The 24,863-nt window shown below is 45.5% G+C and overlaps 3 protein-coding genes across 5 annotated transcripts in view; 2 read left to right on the top strand and 1 right to left on the bottom strand.

The window, feature by feature from the left end:
- Positions 1–12,301, top strand: part of LOC146175851 (WD repeat and HMG-box DNA-binding protein 1-like) — a 33,707-nt gene extending 21,406 nt beyond the window's left edge. Inside the window, exons 16-24 of one of the 2 annotated variants that reach the window (XM_084582207.1) lie at positions 15–117; positions 748–809; positions 867–981; positions 1,335–1,466; positions 4,677–4,858; positions 6,126–6,274; positions 7,119–7,198; positions 9,521–9,796; positions 12,115–12,301. In XM_084582207.1, coding sequence (XP_084438333.1) covers positions 15–117; positions 748–809; positions 867–981; positions 1,335–1,466; positions 4,677–4,858; positions 6,126–6,274; positions 7,119–7,198; positions 9,521–9,796; positions 12,115–12,186 — 1,171 coding nt within the window. In that variant the 3' untranslated portion in view covers positions 12,187–12,301. Of the gene's footprint in view, positions 1–14; positions 118–747; positions 810–866; positions 982–1,334; positions 1,467–4,676; positions 4,859–6,125; positions 6,275–7,118; positions 7,199–9,520; positions 10,990–12,114 lie in introns of those variants that run through there. The other variant, XM_084582206.1, reaches the window with a different exon arrangement.
- On the bottom strand, positions 11,220–19,353 carry LOC146175850 (endoplasmic reticulum lectin 1). 2 transcript variants are annotated; one of them, XM_084582208.1, is made up of 12 exons: positions 19,044–19,353; positions 18,911–18,991; positions 18,759–18,845; positions 18,621–18,698; positions 18,302–18,359; positions 18,216–18,244; positions 17,811–18,040; positions 15,449–15,647; positions 14,721–14,887; positions 12,927–13,004; positions 12,334–12,412; positions 11,220–12,251 (listed from the first exon to the last, which is right to left on the bottom strand). In XM_084582208.1, the coding sequence occupies exons 1-12, from the start codon at positions 19,185–19,187 to the stop codon at positions 12,189–12,191; spliced, it is 1,293 nt and encodes a 430-aa protein (XP_084438334.1). In that variant the 5' UTR covers positions 19,188–19,353; the 3' UTR covers positions 11,220–12,188. The 2 variants fall into 2 exon arrangements, with proteins under 2 accessions (XP_084438334.1, XP_084438335.1); XM_084582209.1 differs by having other exon boundaries at positions 18,911–18,988.
- Positions 19,354–21,075: 1,722 nt separating this feature from the next.
- Positions 21,076–24,863, top strand: part of Wdr62 (WD repeat domain 62) — a 33,091-nt gene continuing 29,303 nt past the window's right edge. Inside the window, exons 1-3 of the mRNA XM_084582204.1 lie at positions 21,076–21,216; positions 21,858–21,947; positions 22,822–22,913. Of these exons, the coding sequence (XP_084438330.1) occupies positions 21,858–21,947; positions 22,822–22,913 (182 nt within the window). The 5' untranslated portion in view covers positions 21,076–21,216. The remainder of the gene's footprint in view (positions 21,217–21,857; positions 21,948–22,821; positions 22,914–24,863) is intronic.

Here is a 24,863-nt window from a genome sequence, read left to right as displayed (position 1 = left end):
CCCCGTATGTTCAGGTTCACAGATGAAGGCTCGCTCTGCTATGTTGACTCTGATGGTGCCGTCTGTGTCTACGGCTCGTCTTGTGGCTGGATCCCAGTCTGCAACACACGAGACCATGTACGTGCCATTGCTGCCGTTCTTATCGCAATCCTTTAGATTCATCTTGCATGTCATTTGCAGGAGCGTACATGCAGTTCCAGATAAATATCCTCCCTCCAAAAAGAACAGAGTGTTAGCCAACTTTGTCACATGCCAAGCCTTGTCAAAAAGGCCAGGCGTACTAGGTATTGTGTGTACAGCTTGTCTGGTTACTGAGGCATCACAGTATGGGCTACTAGCAGTGAATGTGGTGTGCTTGTGTTAGTTAGAAAGGTAATTATGCAAACAAGGAAGCGTGACTAACAAAACTTGATGAGGAACTGGGACAGAAATTAATAATGGAGTACATGCACATTCTGTATGTAGTGTCAGTTATTGTAATCCTGGCTTTTGCAGAGCTCAGCTGACAGTTGCTACTGTGGAAGTGCTGTCGTGAAAACAGGAGGGGGGAGGGGGGGGGGGTGATTATAAAAAATGAAGCGAGACTCTAGAGGAATGGCTCACAAAATGTAGCTGTTTCGCAGCCACTCAGTCGACACATTTGTCAGTCACCTTTCTGCCCATCTCAATAGACCCATTTGATCCCATGTTTAATTTTCTTTTTTTAGAAAGCTCAGAGGATTTGCTTTTCTTGATCTCCTGCTGTAGGTGAAGAGCCTGTCGGATCACTACTTTGTGCTGGGCGTCAGTGAGACTCGGCAGCAAGTACGGTGAGGCTCTGTCACAGTTGCACTGGCAGTTGTGTTATAAGTGGGTCACTTTTTCAGGGCCCTGCTGTGCAAGGGATCACGGTACCCGGCCACTCTGCCACGACCCGTCATGGTCATGTTGGACTTCAGCCTGCCCTTCCTTGGCATGGACTCGGAGAAAGGCCGCCTTGAGGTGCTCCTTTCTGTCTATCTTACTTTTTTTAATGCACAGTGTTTCCACAATAATTGCTTCACAGTTCCCTGCAGACTGTTAGAATGGGTAGGTGGGGGTAGAGGGGGAAATAGCGGCAGTTCCCAAGTCTTGTGTGCAAGTAGCTCTTATGATCGGTAGGGAAAGTTGCTTTGCTTGAGCCGTAATCGCAGTCCTTAATTGCTGGCCACAACAGCCCCATAGTAGTATAACGGATGTATCACATCTTGAGTCGTTTTGTGTGATTTTGGCAGTGCATTGCATTGCCAGTTTCGTGACAGGCAGTAGGCAGAGTGTCTCGATGATGTGTGTGCACATCTCCTCACTCTTGGCAGGAGGAGCTGAGGCGTGCCTGGTGCCTTGAGGACATCCTGCAGAGGCTGGCAGATGATCCGGAAGAAGAGGAAAGTGGCCAGCTTGTGGACTCCCGTAACCGGAGGCAACTGCTGCTGCTGAAACTGTTCGCAGTACGTGTTCTTTGCAGTCCCTCATGCCCCACCTGGTCCTGTGGTCTTCGTACGCTAAACACGCTACGAGCTCGGAACAGGTTCCTTGGCTAGTTTCAGTGCTCTTGCAATATTATTTCACTTACTGTTCCTTCAAAGACGTGAACTGGGAGACATGAGGGCATTTCAATTAGGGGTTGTGATGGGCTAGAGCAGTGTTCATGCACAGTCAAGTCTAGTGTAAAAAAAACCTATGTTTAGTGCAAACAAGGATGACTTGACTGTCTTGGATGTACATTAACAATGTGGCATAGAATTTCAAATAAAATGAATGTTCGCAGAGACAGAATTCAGTTAGAATGAGCATGCAGACACTAGTGATTCGTGCCTTATATAAATTATATAGTCTTATATAATAGTCTTATATAATTAGTCTTATATAAATATATAAAGAGCGCTTTTTTTTAAGTCATCCTGTGTCGCTTCCACATTGGACATACACATCTCACACACAACTTCATACTTCTTGGACAAGAAAAACCTGCATGCGAGACATGCAATGAACAATTGACAGTAAACCACATTTTAATATCATGCACGAAATATGAGGAAATCAGGAGGAAACATTTTATGTGTTTCTTTAATAAACACATTCCATTTCATCCAAGTCTTTTGCTAGAAGAGAATTTTTAAAGAAGTAAAGCTAATAAACAAACTCTGAGTTATTTTGAACAAGAACTGCTTTACCCTGAGTTTGGCGCATGATGGCCTTAGTTGGCTATGTGCCATAAAACACAACACAACACCAGTCTTACTTGGGCATCGATACTGCTCATTCTCCTGCACTTTTACTGTATTAACCTCACAAAGTACCGTTTCGCTTTACTTGGCCCAAAAATTGACTGTAACTGTAGTGCTAAAACATCAGTGTTTTGGGTTTTCTCTGTAAAAACCGGTCAACGCTGCCACTGCACTAGCATGCAGCATCGGCATAATCTTCCGCGGGAGATTGTCACCGCATATTGTGCACCATATGGCGTTCTGACAAAACCTAAATGCTATGGGTGCAGAAATGACATCTGTGGGTAAAGACGATTGCATCTGGCTGATATGTGCCCCCATCGTTTTAATGTGGTCTTAAGTCACATGATGCATTAGTCCTAAACACATGACGCCAGTCCCCCGTTGACCGTGATGCTCGCATCATTTCATAACTAAAGCAAAAAACACACAGTGTTGCGAAAACATGCCAACTACCATCAAAACTACCATGCTGCGGGAATCTAGCATATACCTTGCAGACAGTGCTCTATAAAAGTCTGCCTTACGGTGATCGTCTATAGTACAAAACATCACTTATACCACAAATATGCAGGAAATGAAAAAATTACAAGGGTTCAACGCTGCTGAACCAAATATTGAGCGAAAGCATTAGCTGCGGGTGACCGAGCGTTCTCTTTTTCTTCTTCAGCCCACATATAAAGCCCCGCTTTAACCAACCCATATGAACGTGCCTTAGTGGCCTATAGGGGTAACGTGAATGCCAGGGTCTTAGCAGGCTGATTCTGACATAACCGTCCCATGTGAAACGAGAGACCCAAGTTGGCAGCTCCTGCCAGCCCACACCCTAGTGTCATGTGGGGTGCGACGTCACAGCGTCACGTGGGTAAGATGTGGCTACTGGCCGCGCTACGCTGAAGGCTCGATACCTAGAGTAGTATTGCTTTCGCAATAAAAAACAAAACAATGCAAATGCGATAAACCGTACATCTCGTGAATATAGAGTATTTAAAGAGTAGCTGCAAAAGATTCGCAGGGCACAATTGATACTACCTCTTTAGACAGCCTATTCCAGTCTCTGATCGATCTTGGAAAAAACGAAAACTCATAGGTATCAGATATACAGTTATTCCTTGACCTTTAATGGATGGTCAAGCCGTAATGAAACAGTTTGGAGCATGATTATACAAGTCCCGGTTAATGCCAGTCTTCCTGTGATAAATTCAATGGAAAAATTTTACTGTGACAAATATCGGCGTTTTTCTAGAGTGTACCATCCCAAAAAGTCTTTGGCATATGAAACACTGAAGTGTCTGCTGTAGTTATTAAAGACATATTGCACTCCAAAACTTCATACCCTCTCTAGTCTGTCTATAATATCTACCTCAAGCTAAGGGTCCCACATCGAAAGTGCATACTCTGATATCGCTTCCGAGATAGCCCTGTAATTTCACGATGGCCCACGCATTGCAGACGCATTCTGTTTTGACATGCTGTGTGCAATCTCTGGAGAGCTCGGTTTTAGATTCAGTAAATTTCAGTACTGGCACCATTTGTGCTCTCCCCTTATCTTTCAGCTTTTGGATCCGCTCGCATGAATTACATGATCGCACAAAGAACTCCAGGCAAATAATGCTCTTGCTCCAGCCAGTGCTTTTTAATGACCACGAACTGCCATTCTAAAGTAGTAGTAAATCTTCGCGATACTCTGTAGAACGGTTGGGTGACCTTGCTCTAATCCGCACATATCCTTGCACAAGTAACAGAACACGCTGCCTGTCATCTGGTAAGCAGTACACATGCATGCCTGCTGATGATGTCACTAGGGCTAAGCCTGCAATGCTCTTTCAAGGACACAGTCTTGCATTTCTAGCTGATGTGATATCGTAGTTTAACGGGTACATATTCTTCATATTCTTTCTATGTTTGAGCAAACATCTGCTGAAGGTTAGCACTTGTACTGTCCTTGCATATAATCCGCCACAAAATGTGGCGCTCTCTGGGAGTGGTTGAAAATTTGCCTGCTACTGGTTGAAAACGTCCTTGGGAGATTCAGCTGCCAGCGAAATGACGGTGTGTGTTCTTGACAGCTACCGCCATCTATCGCATACGCCTGTAACGAATATTACCTACACATGGCCTCCGAGATCAGCTATGGCCGATCGCAGAGGCCAAGAACTGAGCATGCGCAGCTGGAGTTGGTGGTTTGTTTCCAACCAGCGGAGAGGCGTGCGTGCGCAGAGCGGCCTTGTGGAAAAAGTGGATATTTGTTGCCCGCATTCTTATCATGCTATGAACGACAGCAGAGATGCAGCTGGATAGCTCCAGTAAGCGGAACCAATAGAATGTGTTACGCCGATTGCCCTTGCTCCAAAGCATTCAGGCCCCCCATATTGACTGTGGCGTCTGTTGGTGCTGCGCCTGATCACACCTGCGTTGTGTCTGCTGCAGCTGGCGGCCAAGGCAGAGCGAGAGGTGCGCGCGCTGGACGTGGCACGCCTCATGGACTCTGAGCGGCTGATCCAGGGGGCGGTCGAGTATGCGTCCAAGAGCCGGCGGCTGGCCCTGGCTCAGCGCGTCGAGCGCCTCATGCTGGAGCGCGAACCATTTCTGCAGGAGCCCACTGTCACTCGGTAAATTCTCACGGCATCGGACATTGGTAGCTTTTATTCCGACCATTGTGTTCAGCCTCCGCTTCAATGTAGTATAGTTACACGATACACAATAGAGAAATGTCGGATATATTGCCCCTTCTTTTCGGCACACCTCTTTGGCGGCTCTTTGAATTTATCGACTGTCACATTCTGATCAGTTGATTGTTTTGTGAAACTGGCTGGGCTTGTGCAAATTGCTTTCTTTTTTGTTGAAAGCAAGAAATCCTTGTGATTATATCAATTTTCTTATGTAATCTTGAAGCAATTATTTTGAATTAATTTGGCACAGAATTCCATTAAATTAAAAAAAAAAGTGCATTGGAGCTTTGTCACACTTATTGAAGCTATGTGGACCTTTAACAGTAATGGTTATCCGAAAATTGAGAGCAATCTAGATAGGTTCAATAATGTGCACCTTGCGCTGGTGTCCATCTCCACCGCAATTTACTATGCAGCTCCAGATGTAAAAAAAAAAAATATTTTAAATAGGGTACTTATCGGTTCTACTAAGAAAAATTCAAACTTGAGCACATAAGCGCAGACTTGTAGCAATCTATGGGACATGCATTGTACTGAAATCTGATGCTGCTGATGCTAAAGGAGTGTTAGTAATTATTTTGCTGCTTAGTTCTAAGGCCCAGCTGCATGTTTTACTACTTTTGGTCACCACTCGCCTCCAACTTATGGGTATTATGTGGCTGTTAATTTAGCCGCATGTACCGGTATCACACTCAGTAAGAGCTACACCACAATAGTGCTTCTCCGGGCGCCAACACGATGTAGCCAATGCTGATAATAGCGCACGCAGTGACATCATGGAGGAATTATGCCGAGCTGGAATTGCACAAAGCAAATGATCCGTTTTCTTAAAGATATCTAATACCGAATGCTTTACTATTCTTCTGAATATTACAATTATCGAATATTTGCACAAGCCCAGTCATAGTGCGGTGAAGAGGAGCTCAAAGCTTGCTTGCTGGGTTCTAGCCGGTGCGTTCTACCAACTAGTAAAGGTGCATTCATGCATAACTGAAAACTGAAATGTTCTATAAAGAAAACGTTTGTACTTGTTTTTGCTCAAAAGAGCTGGCATTTTGAAGCAGAGAAAATTGCAAAACATTGGTAGGAAAGCTCGTAGAAGTCATTTGAAAGCAGCAGTCCGAAGTGCCTTTTGAGATGAGGTGTGCTTAAAGTTAATTGGCCACACATCTTGGCAAAGGCACTTAGAAGGATGATTTAAATACAGGACGCTGGAAAGAGAGCTGGCTGCTGCACCACCTGTAAACATGCTAGCACACAGGACCAACCATGAGAGGGAGAAAGAAGAACTAGTGCTGAAGCCGAAGCCGCTGCTGTTCTCCAGGAAGCGACCGCTTGAAGCCGAGCACCGTGAAGGTGTGTGCTCTTAAGCTTGAAGGTGAACTAAACATATATTGTGGCGAAGGATTATCTCTGCCTTTAACTTCGGTGCAAGTGTGGAAGGTTATTTTTATTTATTTAATTTTGACTTAGTACACTGTTTAGACTCTCTATTTCACATTTTGGGTTTGGTGCACCACTTCATAACGTCGATGAGCTCACTTATTTGAATTCAGTTTGGCATAGAACATGGGAGCGAGTGTCAATGTCCGTATATTACTTTTTGCTCAATCAATGTCTTGATTTCTGTAGCTCTCATGGCACTTTTTTTTTTTTGTGCTATAGCATCAATACCGAACAAAAACGTTTTTGGTGCAGTACTGGAAAAGTATGGGTACTAGCTTGGTTTCAGTAGGTTTCTCAAGCTTAACAGGTCTGCGCAGAGCCTATAATTTGCGTGTAATTTCTAAAAGATGCTCCTCTCGGCTGCTTAACCTCACCGTGTGGTCTTATCTGGCCCTGCCCTGCTGACATTAAATGAGCTCTCTGCACAAGCCTTCTCATTGAGTGTGGGCATGTGATGAGTTTACAGGGGAGAGTAAAAGGAGAGAAAGAGCATAGTTTTTATTGCCAATATTTTCGGTTTAGTGAAATAGATTAAACATTTAGATTAAACAATATTGCGATGCAGTGACAATTGATAGAACACTGACCATTCGCGCGCTTTTTCTTGCCTTAGTGAGTACCCTTTCATGCTCCCATTAAGAGAGTAGAGCAGGGTTTTTCAGGAGAGCATTTCTCTATCACTTTGTGTGCTTTGTCTCAACGCCATTAGGAACAGCAGAAAAGGTCAACTTTTATCTTTCTTATGGGACTACAGTTTCCTCCCTGCCTGCCGAGGAACCATCCATTACACCAGAGCTGCCAGTTTCTCGCGGGAACCCATTCAAGGTGACCAAGGTGAGCAAGAGAACATAATGAGGCAAACAATTTATTTGAACAACCATTGTTTACATATTCCGGAAAACTATCCCCACAAGGGGAAAAAGAAACTCTAAGACTGTTTGGCCCAGCTATAAAGAACATAACCACAACCAGTACATGTATAAAAAATGCAGCCTGCCACCAGGACTAGGACTAAGGATTGCAAGACCAGGATCTGCCCAGTGCGCTGGTCACTTTTTAGGGGGTGACCAGCTGCACCAAGCTTTCCACCCATGTTAAGAGGGGCTTGATATCAAAGAATATAACGTGCGGTTTCGCAATGAAGTCCGAAGGGAAACAAGTCGGTGCTTTCCACAAAGTAATTGCATTAGCACTCAGTGGTCCACAACCAGTTTCGTATCTAGTAACTTGAGAGGCCTGTGTCCCCATACGATAGCAAAAAAATATGGTGCAAGGAAAGCTAGTTTTCACTTCCATGTTGACAGTTCGTAGTAGTGGTATAAATTTGAATAGTGAAAAGAACTCTGCTGATTGTGCACTCTGCTCAATTGATGAAGTGAAGGAAACCTAGTTTTCACTTTCATGTTGGCAGTTCCTAGCAGCGACTATAAATTTGAATACTGAACAGAATTCTGCTGAATTCTGTTGGGCAAGAACAATTCACTTGATACGCATAAAAAAAAATATGCGAATCAAGTGGATTGCTCTTGCCCAACAGATATGTGCATTTGTCTACTATTGTGAGACTTGGGTTGTCCAATTTCTGCACTTCATTACGAGATAATTTGCATCCAACAGCGGATTTCACCTCCGCCTCGCAAGCATGTTACACACAAATGTAGCACCAGTTATAATTATGATGCTTGTTTTATGACTGTCATTAACATAGTGGCTGTCATTATGCTGAGCAGCCACCCTGACTAGAACACTAGACACAACTAGCCACAGCTTTGCAAAGGCTTCATTGTAAGCCTTTCACGGCCACCTAGACAAAGGTGCAGCACTGTTATAAGAAAATGGATGACATTTCGGCGTCCAGGTCTTTAATACCTGGTTTGACTTTTTTTGGTGATATTTGCTCTGAGAAACAGTACGGCATGACATCGGCATGACATGGCATACCATTCCACTTTGCATAGCTTTAAATTCATTTTTCACTGTGGATTGGATGAGGCTTCGGAAAAGAGCACACATTTGTTCCCGTGTTGGCCTCCAAGCGCAAGGTAGTTTATGGACACCATTCTGCGTCCATTTTCATCACTTGGCAGAGCAACCTGCCTACGTAAAGCTCTTAAACAGGGACGTCCATTGGAAGGCAATTATCATTTCCTGGGACCATCTTGAGAAATTCTGGTGCTGTTGCTTCTCAGCTACTCACAGACATTACTGTGGTTCATGCTCACCTGCCAGTTGTAGCGATGTTGGAGTTTGCCTTTGTCGATTTTTGGCGAACATGTGCCGGTTCTGATGAATTAGCGAGAAGTGAGGGTGAATTGATAATTCAACATCTAAGTTTCTGGGTGATGCACTTGTTGATGTCGCGTAGTGTCCATCATGGAGCATTCATAGCTTTTTCTTGAAACATGCATGTTTGATGCCTCTTCCGGGGTTCGATCCCGACCTCTGGCGGCTGCGTTTCCATGGAGGCGAAACAGAGAGGCGTCAGATCATGTTAAAGATGCCCAGGTGGTCGAAATTACTCCATAGCCCTCCACTACGGCCTCTCTTTCTCTCTCCCTCTCCACTTTCACTCTTTTCTTCTTTCTCCTTCCCTTATGGCCGGTTCAGGTGTCCACAGAACAAGTGTGACAAATACTACGCTTTTCCTTTCCTGTGAACCAATTAATTTATTATATGTTTGATGCTTAGGATTCTGGTTTATCCCCAATCACTTCGCTTCATTGTTACTCAGCTTGCTTGAATGCAGTTTGCTAGCCACAAAAACCGTATTGACCTGTTGTGTTTGCCCACATGCAGAGATAACAAATAGCATGATACAGGGCACCCAGCGATGACAACCCCAACAAACGGCTGCACGAGCAGTTGGTTAATTATTCATAAGGGTCCTGTCTCGGTTGAAGATTTCATACTTGTGCAGGTTATTGGGATGGACACTATTGCTAGCTCGTGCCTGTGTTCGTAAATGGTGCCTCCGTCTGCTAAAGTCTGCAGAACTGGTCGCAGATGATGCTGTACTGGCACGATGAAAAGAACACAAAAGGTAGTGCAATTGAAAATTTGTGGAAGGCCGTTGTTTTTTCTTTCTTGCTTCCTCCACTGCTTTAAGCTGTAGTCATTGATCAATTGTCATCACTGCTTGCCACTGTTGCTGCCTAGGCGGAGGCAAAACCTGTGGCGGATGCCCGCAGTGCCCCCACTGGTGAGAGCGGAAAGGCCCGAGGAGACTCCATGGCCAAGCGCCAGCTGACACTATTTGCTGCCCGTGGTGTTAGCAGTTGTGGGGCTGCAAACAAGGCCAACAAGTCTGGTGTACAGTTGTACCTGGAGTCGATTCGCGATGCGTTGCTGGAAGAAGAGCCCGACCTCGCTGAAGACCAGCTAGTCAGCAGGGCTGTTGCACGTTTCAGGGCCCTGCCCGTCGAAGAGAGGGCGGTGAGCATCCCCTTTACAGACATTTGCAAGTGGAATGTGTTTGTACAGAATGGCTTGCTTTCCACTGATGACTCTGCTTCCACACGCAGAGAATGGGATGACTGCTATATATATTTTGCATTTGCTGTAACGTGACACATTTTTCTTATTAACAAAAATTTGATATAGAGAAGGTAACCCATTATGTACAATTGAAAGAATCTTATCCCAGAGGCATAGGCACACAACATTGTATTTGCTTGTACATTGGTTCATGTGTCGTACAGGTCCACCCCTAACTTTTGGGAAGTGGATAAAGAAAGCGAATATGAAATTGTGCTAGTGTCACACGGGTTGACAAAAAGAATCTCTAAGCCACAAAACATTAAACTCAAACAAACTGGCACAGTGCGTCACATGCGGCACTTTTTGCCTACATTGAACTTGTGTGCTGTGATGTAATTTGACGTGTTAAACATGGTGGCTCTTTTAAATGTTGCTGAGAATTACAGATGTTTGGAAGGCATGAACTGACGTGCAGTTGAGCAACCGGCAGCAACTGCCATGCTTTGTTAAGGCTTGAAGGTGGCCACTGCTTCCTGTGAGGATGAAATGTGGAAAAGCCAATTTTTGAAGTACTTTTCCTCATAAACTTCTCCTCAGCTTTTAGTTTACAGGGACTGTTTTATTTTTCCTCTTTCCTCCCTCCTATTTAGTCCCCGCAAATGCAAACCTACATTCGATTCAATGTGGTTTACTATATTCTGCTACTCATGGCTACTGTTGTATGCATGGCTATCTTGCAGACAACTATCTTTTAGTTATGTGCGGGAAATGCAATACTACCACGAGCATTTTCACAGTAAAAGTGCTCAGTTATCAGGAGCTGAATGCAGCAAATGCTGGCTTGGAGGCTTGGCAAGAGTGATTGTAAAGTAATTGTCCTCTTTGTTATATTTTGTCAAACCTTGCATCTACATAGGATTTGGACTGCCACACCAGTTTTCATACCTGCCAACCTGGCGAAAAATTTGTCGAAGTAGTGTTGCTCGAAACATGGTCCAGACTGATGACAGGGTTGCGTTGCACATGATGAGCAGAATTCAGTTAGTTTCAGCTTCACTTTCAAATCAACTTTGCCATCCTCAGATGTGTACAATGCTTGCCTTCTCTTCATCTCGTTAAGCACAGATATTCAGAAGTATAAGATAGCACGGTGCCACGACTTCAATAGGCAGCTTAGCTAATCATAAACATACTGGTAGGTATGCAGTGGTACAAGTAATGTTAAAACCCTGGCTTCAAACCTCAGCACGTAGCCTGCAGGGTGTACAAGTTTCCCAGTTTTGGTTACACACTGCTAATCGGTTTTTTCATGTTGTAACAGTAGTTTTGAAAGTTGCTTTCAACCCGTGTATGCTGGAGCTCAGACTTCAGGAACGCATTGATATGCGAAGACTTTATTTTATGGACTTCAGGGGACCACAAGCTGCTTTCACTATTTACAATGAACGCTACGGCTGATTTTTGTCACGAGAGCCTTCCAGGCTAAGGCACTGCAACATAACAGGACTGCATGGCTTTCCTTAATAAGTATATTTCCCGTTCTTACCGTGCTATGCATAGCACATGGGCTGCTGCATGAGACAACAAATCACACTGCTCATATTAAATGAACTGCATACTCCATTGTCTGTGCGTCCTGTGCAGACAGTTTAAAATGCAGTCTTTCAAATACTTTGTCTGGTAATTCCACTGTTCGGAGCAGAATTTATTTCGAGTGCTCAGTTTGTCTTGCATGAGCCTCGTTCAACAGGGAGTTTGACACACATCAGGAATGATTTCTGTAATCGACTTGTGTATCTTTTCAGCTAATGGCAAATTTCATTCCCTCACAATCTGTCTTTGCAGAGCAGTTATGATCTGGAAATTCAAAGCAGAGGTAGAGAAACGTGGGCGCAATTTTTCCTTTTGCTTTACTGCCTCTGTGCATGCTCATAAGGAAAACATTCGCTTCTTCGATAGTCTTGAATGTAGAGAAATATCTGGCATAGCACAGCAGTTGTTTGATGCACCAGCACATAATATGACTAATATCAGTCTGACGAGTCAGACACAGGCCAAACCATGGCAGCAGCAAGCATACTGTGACAATCTGACCAGCCACCAGTGTCACTCCCGAGCCTGTAAATTTCTTTAAACAGAAGCAGCTGTCCAAATCACTAAACAGAACGAAAATGCTTGGTAACAAATGCGGGTGCTGCGGTGAAAGTACATAAATTTTGGTGCAAGGAGTTTTAAGCGGCGGCCGCACGTTTGCGTCTGCCCATTCGTTGCAGGAGTGGAACAGCAGGGCCAAGCGGCGGTCGCCCGAGCCGAGTAGTGCGAAGAGACTTCGGCCGGACACCTGAGGTCAGCTGGGCAGCCCATACTCGTCGACATTCTTCAGCAAGTTGCACACTATTGCCGTCTCCACCTGCGTGTTGTAATTAAAGACCACTGTTTATGTAGTGGCGACTCTGTTGATACCGGTCGTCATGGTTGCTAGACACTCTTACCCCAAGGATGTACTCGCAAGTGCGTGGCTCCAGCAAGTACAAGGACACGCTGTCTGGGTGTCCTTTCAGTTCGCGGCATCTGAAACGGCCCAGCAATCAAAGGTGTCACTGAAGCTCAGAAGTCTATCCAAAAGCATAATTAAACAAATACACATGCACTGCGTATAATTTAATATATGCTCAACATAGAAACCCAAATCCAAAGCACCTTTTGTGTCCCCTGCTCTCAGCTCTAACGAATGCAGTTTTTCTTTTTAGCACATCCGCCAATGAACACTAGGCAGTAATCCAGTGATTTCCCTACAGACCCCATGATTCGTCTTTTTCCATTATTTTTTTTATGCCAATTACTACTGAAAGTAACCCCCAGTGCTTCTCCTCTACCCTGCCCCATCCCCAATTTTAATTCATGGGGAAACCCTCGTTAAAATCAGTCTTCATGTAGCAGTACAGCCAAATTCATAGCACAGTAACTTTGATCGGCTATTACCGATAATGATTGTTGTGAATAAGCCTTTTAAGTCAGTTCACTTTAGCTTCATCCAAACTGTGTTAAGATGCTTCCCAGAGGCAGAAACCTTGGAACCACTTACTTGAGGATAACTTCCACCTTACGACGCTTGCCCATGCTGTCACAAGTGTCGCCACCTGAATAGAAGTGCGTGATGTGCCTGAAAGGAAATAAAAACAGTATCAAGGTCGCAATTAATTTCAGTTTCTGAAAGACAAAGTTTTCACACAATGGATGAAGTGTATTAATGCAATTGTCATGGCAGTCTCAGTTTTGGCATGCTGGCGTGAGTTGTTGGCAGAATTTCTGTAATACAAAGCTGCAGCTTGTTGCCTGCTGGTAAGCTGTTTCATCATCATTGTAACTAGTTTTGTGCCCTTAGCAAGACTGCATGCTCAGCTGCTGAACTGCAGCTCAGCAAAATGCAGAATTGCATTTTAGAAGGCCATCACCAGAACTTTCATAAAGTCTGGTCCTCTCCAGTGATTGTGCCCCTCACTAACTAGACTAATAGGCACAGCTGTCTTCAGGAAGCTTCTTCATGTGCGCTGCTTTTGTGACTGCCTGCACAGCAAACAACCTCTAGGGTGTGCTGCCTCATGCCGTGGCATCGTGTGGGGTTCCCCCAGACCTGCATATTTATTCATTCCAATTACAGCAGCTGTACCCACATACAGCTTTTCTTGGCAGAAACAGGACTTGAAGCACTCCTTCATGTCTTTAAAGCCAGCGTTTCAGATTCGAGGGTAAACTTGCACCATAATGACAAAATGTGACATTAGTGGGCCTTTTCAGCAGCCAGGGGTCCTCTTTACACATTTATTCTTAAACACTGTCTCCGACTAGATTTTTATTATCCTTTTAACTATAACACATAAGGGCTCGTGTTAACCAAGACCAACAAACGTGCTTCGATGACCTAGGGTTCTCACATCAACCCCAATTTTTCTCAGCAAAATTAACTTACTTTACATTCCTTTTATGTCTTAATGACATTTCAGCCATGATGCGACCTTGTAATCACAATTTACCTGGTGTTTTAATCAATTTCAATTTCGTATATGTAGTATCATAGCCCTGTTAGACTAATGAGGAATTGCGTAGTGACATCATTGCAATCAATGAGGAAAGATATTGAAAAAATCACTTTTTGAAGCTTGCAAAAGTGAAAATAAAGAAAATAAACGAAGTCCGTTATATGCTCCTTCAGCAACATTGCCCTTAGCAGCTCAGCGTGACCACTGAGAATAAATGGCAGCAATTTTGTGCCCTTGCGTCCTTTTCTGCATGAACCGATGCTTGGACTGTAGTGCTGGTGAACAAGATCTGCCACCAGCTCCTTTCCATTTTAGATCTTAAGAGAACAGGCACGCGGAATATTGAATCTAAACTTATGTTGACAGCATAACAAAAACAAATTGCAGAGATTTTGGAAAGTCAACTTTTTCTTCCCTAACGCTGCCACGGCATGAAAGCGGCCTTTGCACACAAGACATCAGTGAGCATGGTAACATGCGATCTTCACTTCCACAGTACCAGGTCAACCAGTCAGTCCACTCTGTCAACACATGTGCGCACTTTTGCACTGTGGGCATGGTTTGGCTGATGTAGTTGTAGCATTTCTGTGTTGTCTCTTTTAAGGTTGGCTAATAATGCGTTACGACAGCATTTTACAGTGGCTTATTTTAGAACAGAAAACATGGGAAAGCTGACAGTGCCACAGTATAGTCCATTGTTATATTTGATGTATTGATTTAACCAGTACTGTTATGCGTGGGTTTGACTGTAGTATACATTCTAACTACCATCCTCAGTGACATGTACTGCCATGTAGGAGATTGAATTCTTGCGGCCAAGGAAGACGCGGCACACTAACCCAAGAGTGCGGCTGGGCTTGCGCTCTGGGTGCAGGTCCATCCAGGCCTTGTGCGTCTGATGGTCCCAGGTGCCCAGGAGGATGTTGGTGCGCCCCTTGCCTTTCTCTTCATGAAACTGGCTCACCCGCTTACCATAGCAGAACTCGTACTTCCACCAGCCAGCACCCTGCGCACACAAGCCGGTTGCACTTCAAATGAGTACACACACGGCACCCACTACACTTTTTGTCTTGAGAGAGTATGGGCACAAGGCCACCTGAAGAGTAGAGAGATCCGGCATGTGAAGCAACTCTGCCTGTGTATAACACATGAAATCATTGACACAGCAGAACTTTAAATGCAGGGATACCCCACACCTCATTGTCATCTTAACATGCAGACTTAAATCCTATCTATTCGGTCAGACCCGTTTGGCCAAAGAGCCGTTTCCTTATTGACGTCACCGAAGTTGCATTTTTCAAGCAGAAATGAAGGAAGTTTAACCGAGCACCAGGGGAAAACTTGAACAGTATTATCCTCAATAGCTATTCAAAGCCCCGGCAACAAAAGTTGAACCGGTTCTCTTTGTCATCCTGTAACCTGTGTGCACTGTTAGATGCAACTTTCAAACTATAAAACACACTCAATTTCAAGATCTTTGCTAGCATAGCAGCTATTTGTGCTGTGTATCATTACACTGGTTACAGAAGTAAAACCAACTTGGAGTGGAAAACGCTCTGCTTCTTACCCCCGTCAAACAGTGTTTGCCGGTGAGAAAGTCTTGCATCAACTGGGAGAGCCTGTCGGCTTCTGGTGGCTGCTGCGGTGGCTGTGGCTGTGGCTCAAAAGGAAGCTGCACTGCCGGTTCATCCCAGAGGCCCTTAGGCCGCACAGGAGCCCCATCCTGGGCCACACATTGGATGGGATTCTCTGGCGAATTGTCCAGTCTGTAGACCGAAAATCCCCAAGCATTGACAGGAATTATGCCATGCATAAGACTAATGACTATGTAGCACTGTTGCATTAGAACTCTGAAAAGTTTTACTGTAATGATGATTCTATGCTGTTATGTCAAATGCACAAGGGTTCCCTGACAAACTTCAAGTGTACAAAGTCTATGGCATCACAATAATGATTTAAGCAGTCGAAGTAGTCTTCTGCAGGCATCCCTACTGGCGATGAAAGCAGCCACATGAACAAGAATCTTTATGCGATGCTGCCACAAACAGCACGGTAAGTACCACTAACAGTTCTGACCAAAGGCAGCTGTCATAACTGACAACACTGTATGGCAAAGATATGACTCCAGAATATTTCCTGAAGCCCTTGTCCAGAGTGGCCACAAACACAAAATCACATGGCCACAAACTGTACACTTTCAAGAGCACAGATCCTGAAGTTGATACAGCCTACGTGAGTAACATTCACACTGAGAAACTGGTGAAAGTTTCCAAAATCAACAAGCTGTGACGACTTTTACCCCAAAGGCACATTTAAACTGGCAGATCTCAAAGGGCATGCAAACGAGGACCAGCTCGGCAATATCGGCACTGAAAGTATATTAAGAAAAATTTTAATCTAGTCTTTACTAACTGATTACTGCACTACAGTGAAGAAATGGGCTGTTTACAATGAAAAGTCCAGTTTAGGGGCCAAAAATATTCAATTGCAGTTACTGCAGCTGGTCTATACTGCTATTCAAAAGGCAGGGCCTATATTTCCCATGGACTTTTTTGCCACACTGAAAAGGTTAGTATATTGTTAACCATCTACTATACTACTACTATACTATTATTATAGACCTTTGCATCGGGCGAAGAGGTTGTCTAAACGCCTCCTCTCTGGACAGTTGCAAACCAATTCTGCTGCCGCCTCTACCATGCTGACGTCGGGCACAAACAACAGCCCAGCGAGCAATATGGTGACGCCTAGGAAGCCCTCGTTGCAAAGGTCTATACTATACTATTTTCTACTATACTGCTCTCAGCAAAAACTGATTCTCTGGCTCTTAGCAGTTATCAAAAGAACTGAAGTTAAACATCTTCCTGCCACTCAGTTTTAAACTCTGGATGTCCTCACCGGATAGTTTGGGTTGCCACAGTTTCGAAGTGGCAATGCAGTATAGAGTTGGATCTGCAGTTGAAAATAGCCGTTGATTCAGATTTTATTTGTGAAATTGTCTAGCGATGACATTACCTGTATTTCGGTTTCAGTCTTAAAGAGACTAGGTTATAAAAGCTTCGCATTCTGTGATAGTGATCTCTTTGTGATTGGAAGTTAAAACCGGTAGAAGGCCAACTTCAATTCACCCTCAGTGGCCCTTTAAATCTTGCAAGTCACCTTGACATCACTGGCAATGAGAAGCAGGATGTTCGACAACCAAGGCACCCCTGAATGGTTTAGAAGGCTTCCAACAAGGGTCACTAGGCTGTAGAATTGAACCATGTACAACTGTCTCATAGGTTTCATTTTTCAAACAAGAGTTCCACAACCTGCAAGTGTGAATGCACCATTACAGTGGTTGCTGCAAAGAAAAGTGAACACATACAGTTTGCCGTATGCTTTCTTTATACCATGTTACAGGTTGTAGCAGCCTATGTCCACAGCAGGATTAAGGCCTCACATTCCTGCACTGAACCTTGTCCCGCACAAGCTATTATCACCGTATCCTCACAAACTTCAGCCCACGACTTCCTGCCATTCCTTAGTATGCCCACCTTCCCGTGGAACCCATTACTTTGCCCTATGGTCCCATTGGTTATCTTTTCTTAATATTAGATGCCCTGCCTATGCCCACTTTTTCTTGACTTCAGTATCATCAACTCCCATTTGTTCCCCGACCGATTATGCTCTCTTCTTATCTGATCATTACCACCTATCATTTGCCTTTCCAAAGCTCACTGTTCAATCCTCGCCTTAATTCAAACATTTCAAAGCTCAATTTCAAGCACAAGTTGTGCACACATCTTTTAGTTACTAGATTGCAATGAGAGAAACCTGGGTGCTGCAAGGTGTCGTTAATTTTCTAATGACATTCCAAAACATAGTGCACCTCTCTTTAGATGACCAGCATGAGGCCGACATGTGATAGTACTTCAGCCCACACACACCTGTAGTCTGGATGAGCGCAGAGGTAGGGGGTGAGCACCACAGCCTGGTACTCGCAGGTGGAGAGCTCATCGATGCTCAGTACTTCATTGCGGGCCTCCTGGCTGCAGACGTACAGCACACGTGTGGTGCGCTGAACACCATCACCTAGTTCGCACATTGTGCCACCAGTCATGTTGACCGCAAAATAAGGCAGGTCCAGGCCTCCTTCCAGCCGAATGCGCGGCGGCCGCTGCAAATGCAGGTACATGGGTAGACAGAGGCTCTTTTTTTGTGGCGGTGCCATATGCCACTTGCCCAAGTTATGTTTCCCAATGTGAGGCCGGGTGTACAAATATAAGATACCCTTGAAAGTTTAAGATTGAAAGGAGGGCACATTGGCACAGCACCATGCAGTGTCTTCTTACCTGTCTTTTATCCGCTAAGTAGTTTGCCTCTGAAACAAAGCAGCAAAATCAGATGCCAGCATTGAGCAGCACCGTAAGTGTCATACCGTCGCGGTCCAATTTCGTGGCGTCGTACTTGCCCAAGTAGTACTCCTGCATGACTACCTGCAACATAGGAATGCAGCCATCAATAGAACCTTTTCTGCAGGGCAGCGAGAGAAGTAGGTCCTCACTAAATTTCACCGCAATGCAGTTTGCGTCAAAATTTCGCAGTCCGCAGCAATCGTGTCCGTAGCGGGCCCACAACAGCGCCACTAGCCGTCAGCGCTCTAGCTTCCGCTCCGAGCATGGTCGCGGTGGACAGCAAACTTTTGACAAAGACTGAGCAGTCTAATTTCACAACTTCAACGTCATCAGCGCACACACCTTGTTTCCGACGCTTTCCTCGTGGTATTGTCGAAGGCTCTTGCCATGACAAAGCTCGTACGTCCAGTACTGCTCCAGCTACAAAACGAGGAATCATGGGCATCGAAGGAGGCGTTGAGAGTTCAAAAACAGCCTTACGCGATATGAACAGAAGAGGCGGGAAAAGAGCGGCTTCAGTAATGCCAACGGCGTGGGACCCGTGTAAGGCGTGGCTGCATCCATGTCCTGGAACCGCAAGGAAGAAAGCCACGTTTGTACGGCGACTACGAGCAGAGCGAGCTAGTCATTACCTCGCGAGATAGTGGCTTGGTAGGTAGCAGGCATCGGTAGCGCTCCTTGTCGGCTGACACCACCCATAGTGAGTCCAGCTGCTGCAATGATCGTGTGGAAGCACCCACCGGTGCCAAATGCTGCTGGCCTTACCTCGGCAGGCGCTAGCTTCTTGTCGTCCGGAGATGAACCGGGCCAGTTGATGCTGAACAGAACCGAGTCATCGATGAGGTTGCCATAAGCGGAACGCAGCAGCAGGGTCAATGCTGCTCCATAAAATAAACCAAGGATTGTCATATCTCAGGGATATTGTCCAGCGGCCTTACAGTGCCTACGGTACGGCCTGTTGAATAGAAGCTGCGGCTACTTTTCTTACAACACGTAACATATCTTCGCCGCCACAGCCACCTCAGCTGCTGTTCCGCTCCCCAGCTGGGCGACGCTGGCGGCACCTTTGATAGATGGCGATCATCATCATTATATACAATCAACGTCAGCATCAGAAGACAGACAAGGCAAAAACTGTAAACACTGTGCTGTGCGATGTCAGCGCACGTTAAAGATCCCCAGGTGATCGAAATTACTCCGCAGCCCTCCACTACGGCTCCTCTTTCTCTCTTTCCACTTTAACTCCCACCTTCCTCCCTTCCCTTACGGTGCGGTTCAGGTGTCCACAGAAACAAGTGTGACAGATACTGCGCCTCTCCCTTCCATTGAACCAATTATTACTATTATTGTAGACAGAGAGGCATGGAGGAAGAAAAAAACTCCTCCATGCAAAGAGGTACACCATGACTACCATAACTACTCTTTTTTTATTCATCACGAACCAACAGTCTCATACAAAAGTTTCGAAATTATTTCTGATCATAAATGCATGCTAATATTTATTATTTGTTTTTCTCTCTCTCTCTTCCTCTCTTTATTACATTGCATTTTTGAAGCTAAAGCGCACTTAGGCAAGTTAATTGGATTAATTGTATGGTACCGTCTACCGTAAGGTTCCTCGGGCCAGGGCTTTCTTGATCATATCAGTTAGCAAATCTTGTAAATATGCAGACGCTTGTCCTGAGTGAAAATAGCAATAGACTCTCACTCACTCACTCACTCCATGCACTCACTCAACAACTGTGATTTCTGATATGTTTGCGCAGTCAGCTGCCGAAAATCAGAAAAGCAGATCCGTCTCTGCGATCCATCGTCGCACAACTGTATGAACACTTGTTGATATAATAAAAGCAAATTTGGCCATATTAACCTCCTTGATTTGGCCTGATGTTTTTGTAGTGGCATACACTCCCCATGCACTCCTCGCCCACACCACATGCACACACGTCTTCAAGCCGTCTGCTCGAGGGCGCGATAACAGCGGTGAAAATGAATAAAGAACGCCAATAGACTAAACAAAAATCGGTAAAAGATTTAACAATAAGCGCGGTCAAGAATTGGTGGGCACAAATTTGCATTTATTTCAGAAAATTAAGTGAAATTATTGTAAAGTATGAAGGTTGCATGAGGTTCTGCAGGTGCTGCCTCGTGCGGTGGCTTGACACAGAAACCATTGTATAGAAATTTATTTATTTCTACAATAGTCTAAAACAGATACAGCTATTTCTTTATAACTGTTCGTTGTACAGCTAATTTTCTTCTTATAAGGTACTTCTACATATGCGTAAATGTGACAAATAAAGACAAGAAAAGGAGACATCTATTACAGTCGTCACAGTAAAAATTTTATTTGTTGGACTGTTACTTTAATGCAGTACTCATGCATTGTTTTCGTGAAATTCTAAATTATATTGAAAGCACGATTTCCTCTAGGGGAACAACGAATGGGCACGGAAATGTGGTTTTGTTCTTTATTATTATTATTTTTTTTTTTTCATCCCGTGAGTAGCGTACGCTGCGTGCGTGACAGGCGGCAACAGTTGAGGGTGGCTAATGGGCCCGATTCTTGTGGCGAAGTGGAAAGACCGGGCGACCACTTCGCGATCTTAGCCATGTCGTCTACACCGCAACATCTACGATGGATGTGGACATAGAAGCAAAGTGTGCGTGTGTATGTGTGTGTGTTGTACTGCGATCCTCTTGAAGCAAAGCTGAAACGAAGAGCAGCAACTAGCAGTCCCGTGCGAGATTTGTCTGCTCCTTGTCTATATCGCTGCTGACGTGTGTGGAGCGCATGTGTTGGTGGCCGTTTTGAGCGTTGCACTCGTGCCAGTGCTCAAAGGGAGGATAAATCCGTACTGGTGACTGCGTTGATGCGCGCTGTCGAGTTGTCGGCTGATGCTTCGACGTGCTGCCAGCCCGCCTGCCGTCACTCCAGGTAACCGCCTCCCTCTTGGTCAAGCCTGTCGGGTGCTCCGGCCGTTGACAGCATGCAGTACTCGCTGCCCCTGCGATTCGCTAGACAAAATCTGCATCGATTATACGCACTAAAGAACGCGGCGAACACAGCCTACGGCATGTCACAATACGAGCAACCGTCACAATGATTAACGCTTCTGTGACAACAGAGAGCACGATTTCGGCGCGGTTTGATCTTTGTGGGTCATAGTGGATTTGGTTTCATGTTCACGAGCCCTTTGCATGGACCCTTCCCAGCCCATTGGTAGCGCCTTTGGTATAAAGGAGACGATAAAATCACGCGCTGTATCAGCTGCAGTAGCCTCACAAATTTAATTTACCCGCATTGTAAGTACGTATTGCCAGTGCGCATTTTGAGTGCTGCTTGCCTTCGCTTTAAGTGGCTCGAATACGGTTTGATTTCCTCTGTTTACGAGCCGCTGGTTATCGAAACGAAACTGATCGTGTTTAGTCTCATGCGGAAGGCTTTTTACGATAAGTAAACAGGCGGACGAGTGTTGGCTCTTATTGAAAGCGGACTGTGGCTGACAGGTCTGCAGCTGCGCAGTCGAGTGTATGTGGAGTCGGTGAGTGATGATGCGTTGTGCGATGCCCCTGCAGATGGAGGATCCTTGCAGTGGGGTGCCTCGATTGGTACGGGCACCGGCCCTCAAGAGGGGCCGTGGGGACGCGACGCCTCTCTCGGAGCGGGTAAGCGCCTCCACGATCGAAACTATGAAGTATTGGAACCACCTGTTGCTTGCTGGCCGGACGCAGCGCGCAGCCGCCGAGTTTATAGTCGGGAGCCCCGATAGCCGCGCTCTTCAAAAACGTCGTGGGCTGAGACCTCCGAATACTGTTGTTTTGTCGGTAGAGCTCGCAGCTACTATTAAGAAATACTTATATAACGTACTGCAGCGCGAAGAGATGAGACTACAGTATGCGCAATCACGGCGCTCAAACTTCCTCGAGTTGAAGCAACAGTGCGATGTTTGTATGCAGCTCTGTCGATCTCTCTGGCGGCTTCGATGTCATGTAGTTCACAGCATCAACTATGTGACATTCATTCAGAAGAGATCGGAATAATTGGCACATGCCGTTCACTGGCCCGGTAAAGTTTGATCCCGTGCTATGCGCGTGTGCTTTGAAGCTTCCCGCTCGAGTCGGTTTATATGCATCGACTTAGCTCATTTCGAAGGCGTGGTGGTGACGGAATCGGGGAGCGCGGCCCCAGGTAGTTGCGCGTACGAGGCAGTCTCGCTTCGTACGCACGCCGCACATCGCTTACCGCTCATCGATCGGAGATCGAGTTGTGACCCAGGGTTGCGGCGTTTCGCCCGCTGTTTGTGACGCCTGCTTCCTTCGCTGCCAGCCGGGGCTCTCTCCTTGAGACAGGCGCCGCGTACCGCGCCTTGTTTGACGACACGACGGGGGCGAGGGCGGCCTTAGCGTTGGCGTTGCCGCTGTGTGGGCGTCGGTCCTGGGGAGCAATATGCGTCCCGAGGCGGCGACGGGCTTCGGGCCGTCGCTGCCTGCTACGCCGGAGGAAGGGACTGAAGTGGGCCCGGCTGTACCCTTGCTGCAGGTCAAGCTCGATCGGGTGCTGGGCCTGACGGTGACGAGCAGCGCGGCACTCGACTGTGACCCCAGCTCGGGCCTGGTCGCCTACCCCGCCGGGTAAGTCTCGTTATACGCACACCGCTGTGAGCCGAGGCACTGCGTACAAAATTGCCTGCGGGAGAGCGGCCTCTTTCTTCCTCTCCCACTCCCTCTCGTCAGTGGACGACTGTGGTTTTGCAAGGCACAACTGTGAAAAGACCACTTGAAACGTTTAGAAGATGACTTTGGGACCAACTGTAGTTTCCAATTAGGTTGCAGTACCTGTACCTTTAGAAGCTCTAATTTTTTCTATTGGCTGGGGGAAACCACCAAGCTTGTAGGGTACTTAAAACAAAAAAACGATTACCTTAACACCCCCTTATATGCTGGCCAACATGTTACAAAGGTTGTTTATCAGCTACGGCTAAAATGGTTCCCGTTTGGCTGCACATTAAGTTGAGAACTACGCAGAGAGCTATGGAACGGAAAATAGTAGATGTAATGTTAAGAGGTAGGAAGCATGCAGAGTGGGTCAGAGAAATCAAGTTACTGACATTCTAGTCGAAATCAAGGACATGTAGTGCGAAGAGAGAATAACCGATGGTCACTAAAAGTAACCAATTGGATTCCAAGAGAAGGAAAGTGTTAACAGGGGTCGGCAGGAAGTTAGGTGGGTAGATGAAGAAGTTCGCAAGGGTCAAGTGGATGCAGCTAGCACATGACCAGGTTAATTGGAGGAAAATGGGAGAGGCCTTCGTCCTGCAGTGGGTATAGTCCCGCAGATAATGATGATGGAAATTTGAATGGTAACTACTGATTTGTTCCAAAAGGTCCCTTTCTTGTTTAGACAAAGTGGAGTAGATTTCAAACAAGAGGAACTTGAACGCACCTATGTGCTGTCAAAATTGTTATAAAGTTTGGCGTCAGTCGCAGGGGTTTCAGCTGTTTAACAGGACAGGGTGATCAAACGAGGATGGGCTGTTTGCAGAGTTACCGGGGCATGTTTGTGTACAGTAACCAGACCTACACTGGGTCTATCGAAATGTGCAGCAGGTGGGACCAGAATATTGAAGGCAGTATGTGCGGCCAAAAGATTGAAATGTAGCGTCGACAGGCTACTTGTTTCAGACCAGTTAACACCAACATTGCAATGCCAGGCAGGTCGGCTACTGCTGGAAGCAAGGTAACTTAGTACAAGTAGTTTTATGCAATAAGCTGCATTTCTTTTTGCAATGATGTTTTTTTATATCTATAAGAGGTAAAGTGCTTGCTTAGAGTACATTGTGCAACTCATTCTTGGAGCTCTCTGTAATTTGGTTCAGAGTATGCACTTTTATTGCCGGTGTTGAAAAACAAGGCTAACCTGACCGCTCCTTTTTTCCTAGATTATGTTTGACCCTGAGCTGTTCTGAGCATTTGATATTTTAAACACCACATATGCCACATGTGTTTCCTGAAAACAAAAAATGCAACTGTATTTCCTGTTATTCCTGTTCTACATTTCGTTCTGTTCGCTGCATACATTGTGGACTAGGTCGAAAAGGGGTTGAAAGTGCAGGGCGAGTGTTCTAGCTTGCGCTCTTTGGAAAACTCCCCATTCTTCTTTTCGGCAACGTTTGGTTGACCATATTTTGAAAAGGAATTGCAAGTTAGAATATGAGCCACAGGCCTCAGGCACTACACAAATGAGCACAGTGCACATGGTCACTTAAGAAAGTTTGCAAGAAAAAGAATTGGTCAGTCAAATATCATTGGTTTGAGGTCGCAGAGAAAAGTTACAGAGAGCAGGAAAAAAATATATATAAGATGTGCTTCTGTACCACTTCTGTTTGCAGCTTAATTTTCTTCTTTTTTTTCCCACCCGCTGTGAGAGAGTGTTCTTCTGCTAGCCACAGTGGCCACTTTTGAATAGAGGCAAAAAGTAGATATTCCAAAGCACTGAAATTGTGGTACACTTGCATAGAAACCCTGGTGGCCAGGGCCCTCCATTCTGGAGTGCCTCATGGCTCCTTTGATGTCACGTTGGCA

Source organism: Amblyomma maculatum, chromosome 10 (assembly GCF_055883805.1).
Source record: "Amblyomma maculatum isolate TAMU_Amacu chromosome 10, ASM5588380v1, whole genome shotgun sequence".
NCBI classification, from domain to species: domain Eukaryota; kingdom Metazoa; phylum Arthropoda; class Arachnida; order Ixodida; family Ixodidae; genus Amblyomma; species Amblyomma maculatum.
The sequence above is the reverse complement of the archived record's forward strand: the minus strand, read 5'-3'. Positions and strand labels throughout refer to the sequence as shown.

Bases quoted from the DNA above. Each gene is read 5' to 3' on its own strand.
- LOC146175850 (XM_084582208.1), bottom strand. From the start codon at position 19,187: ATGACAATCCTTGGTTTATTTTATGGAGCAGCATTGACCCTGCTGCTG. The intron at 18,992-19,043 runs GTAAGGCCAGCA...CGATCATTGCAG, and splicing joins AGAAGCTAGCGCCTGCCGAG to CAGCTGGACTCACTATGGGT. The intron at 18,699-18,758 runs GTAAGGCTGTTT...CTCGTTTTGTAG, and splicing joins GCCTCTTCTGTTCATATCGC to CTGGAGCAGTACTGGACGTA.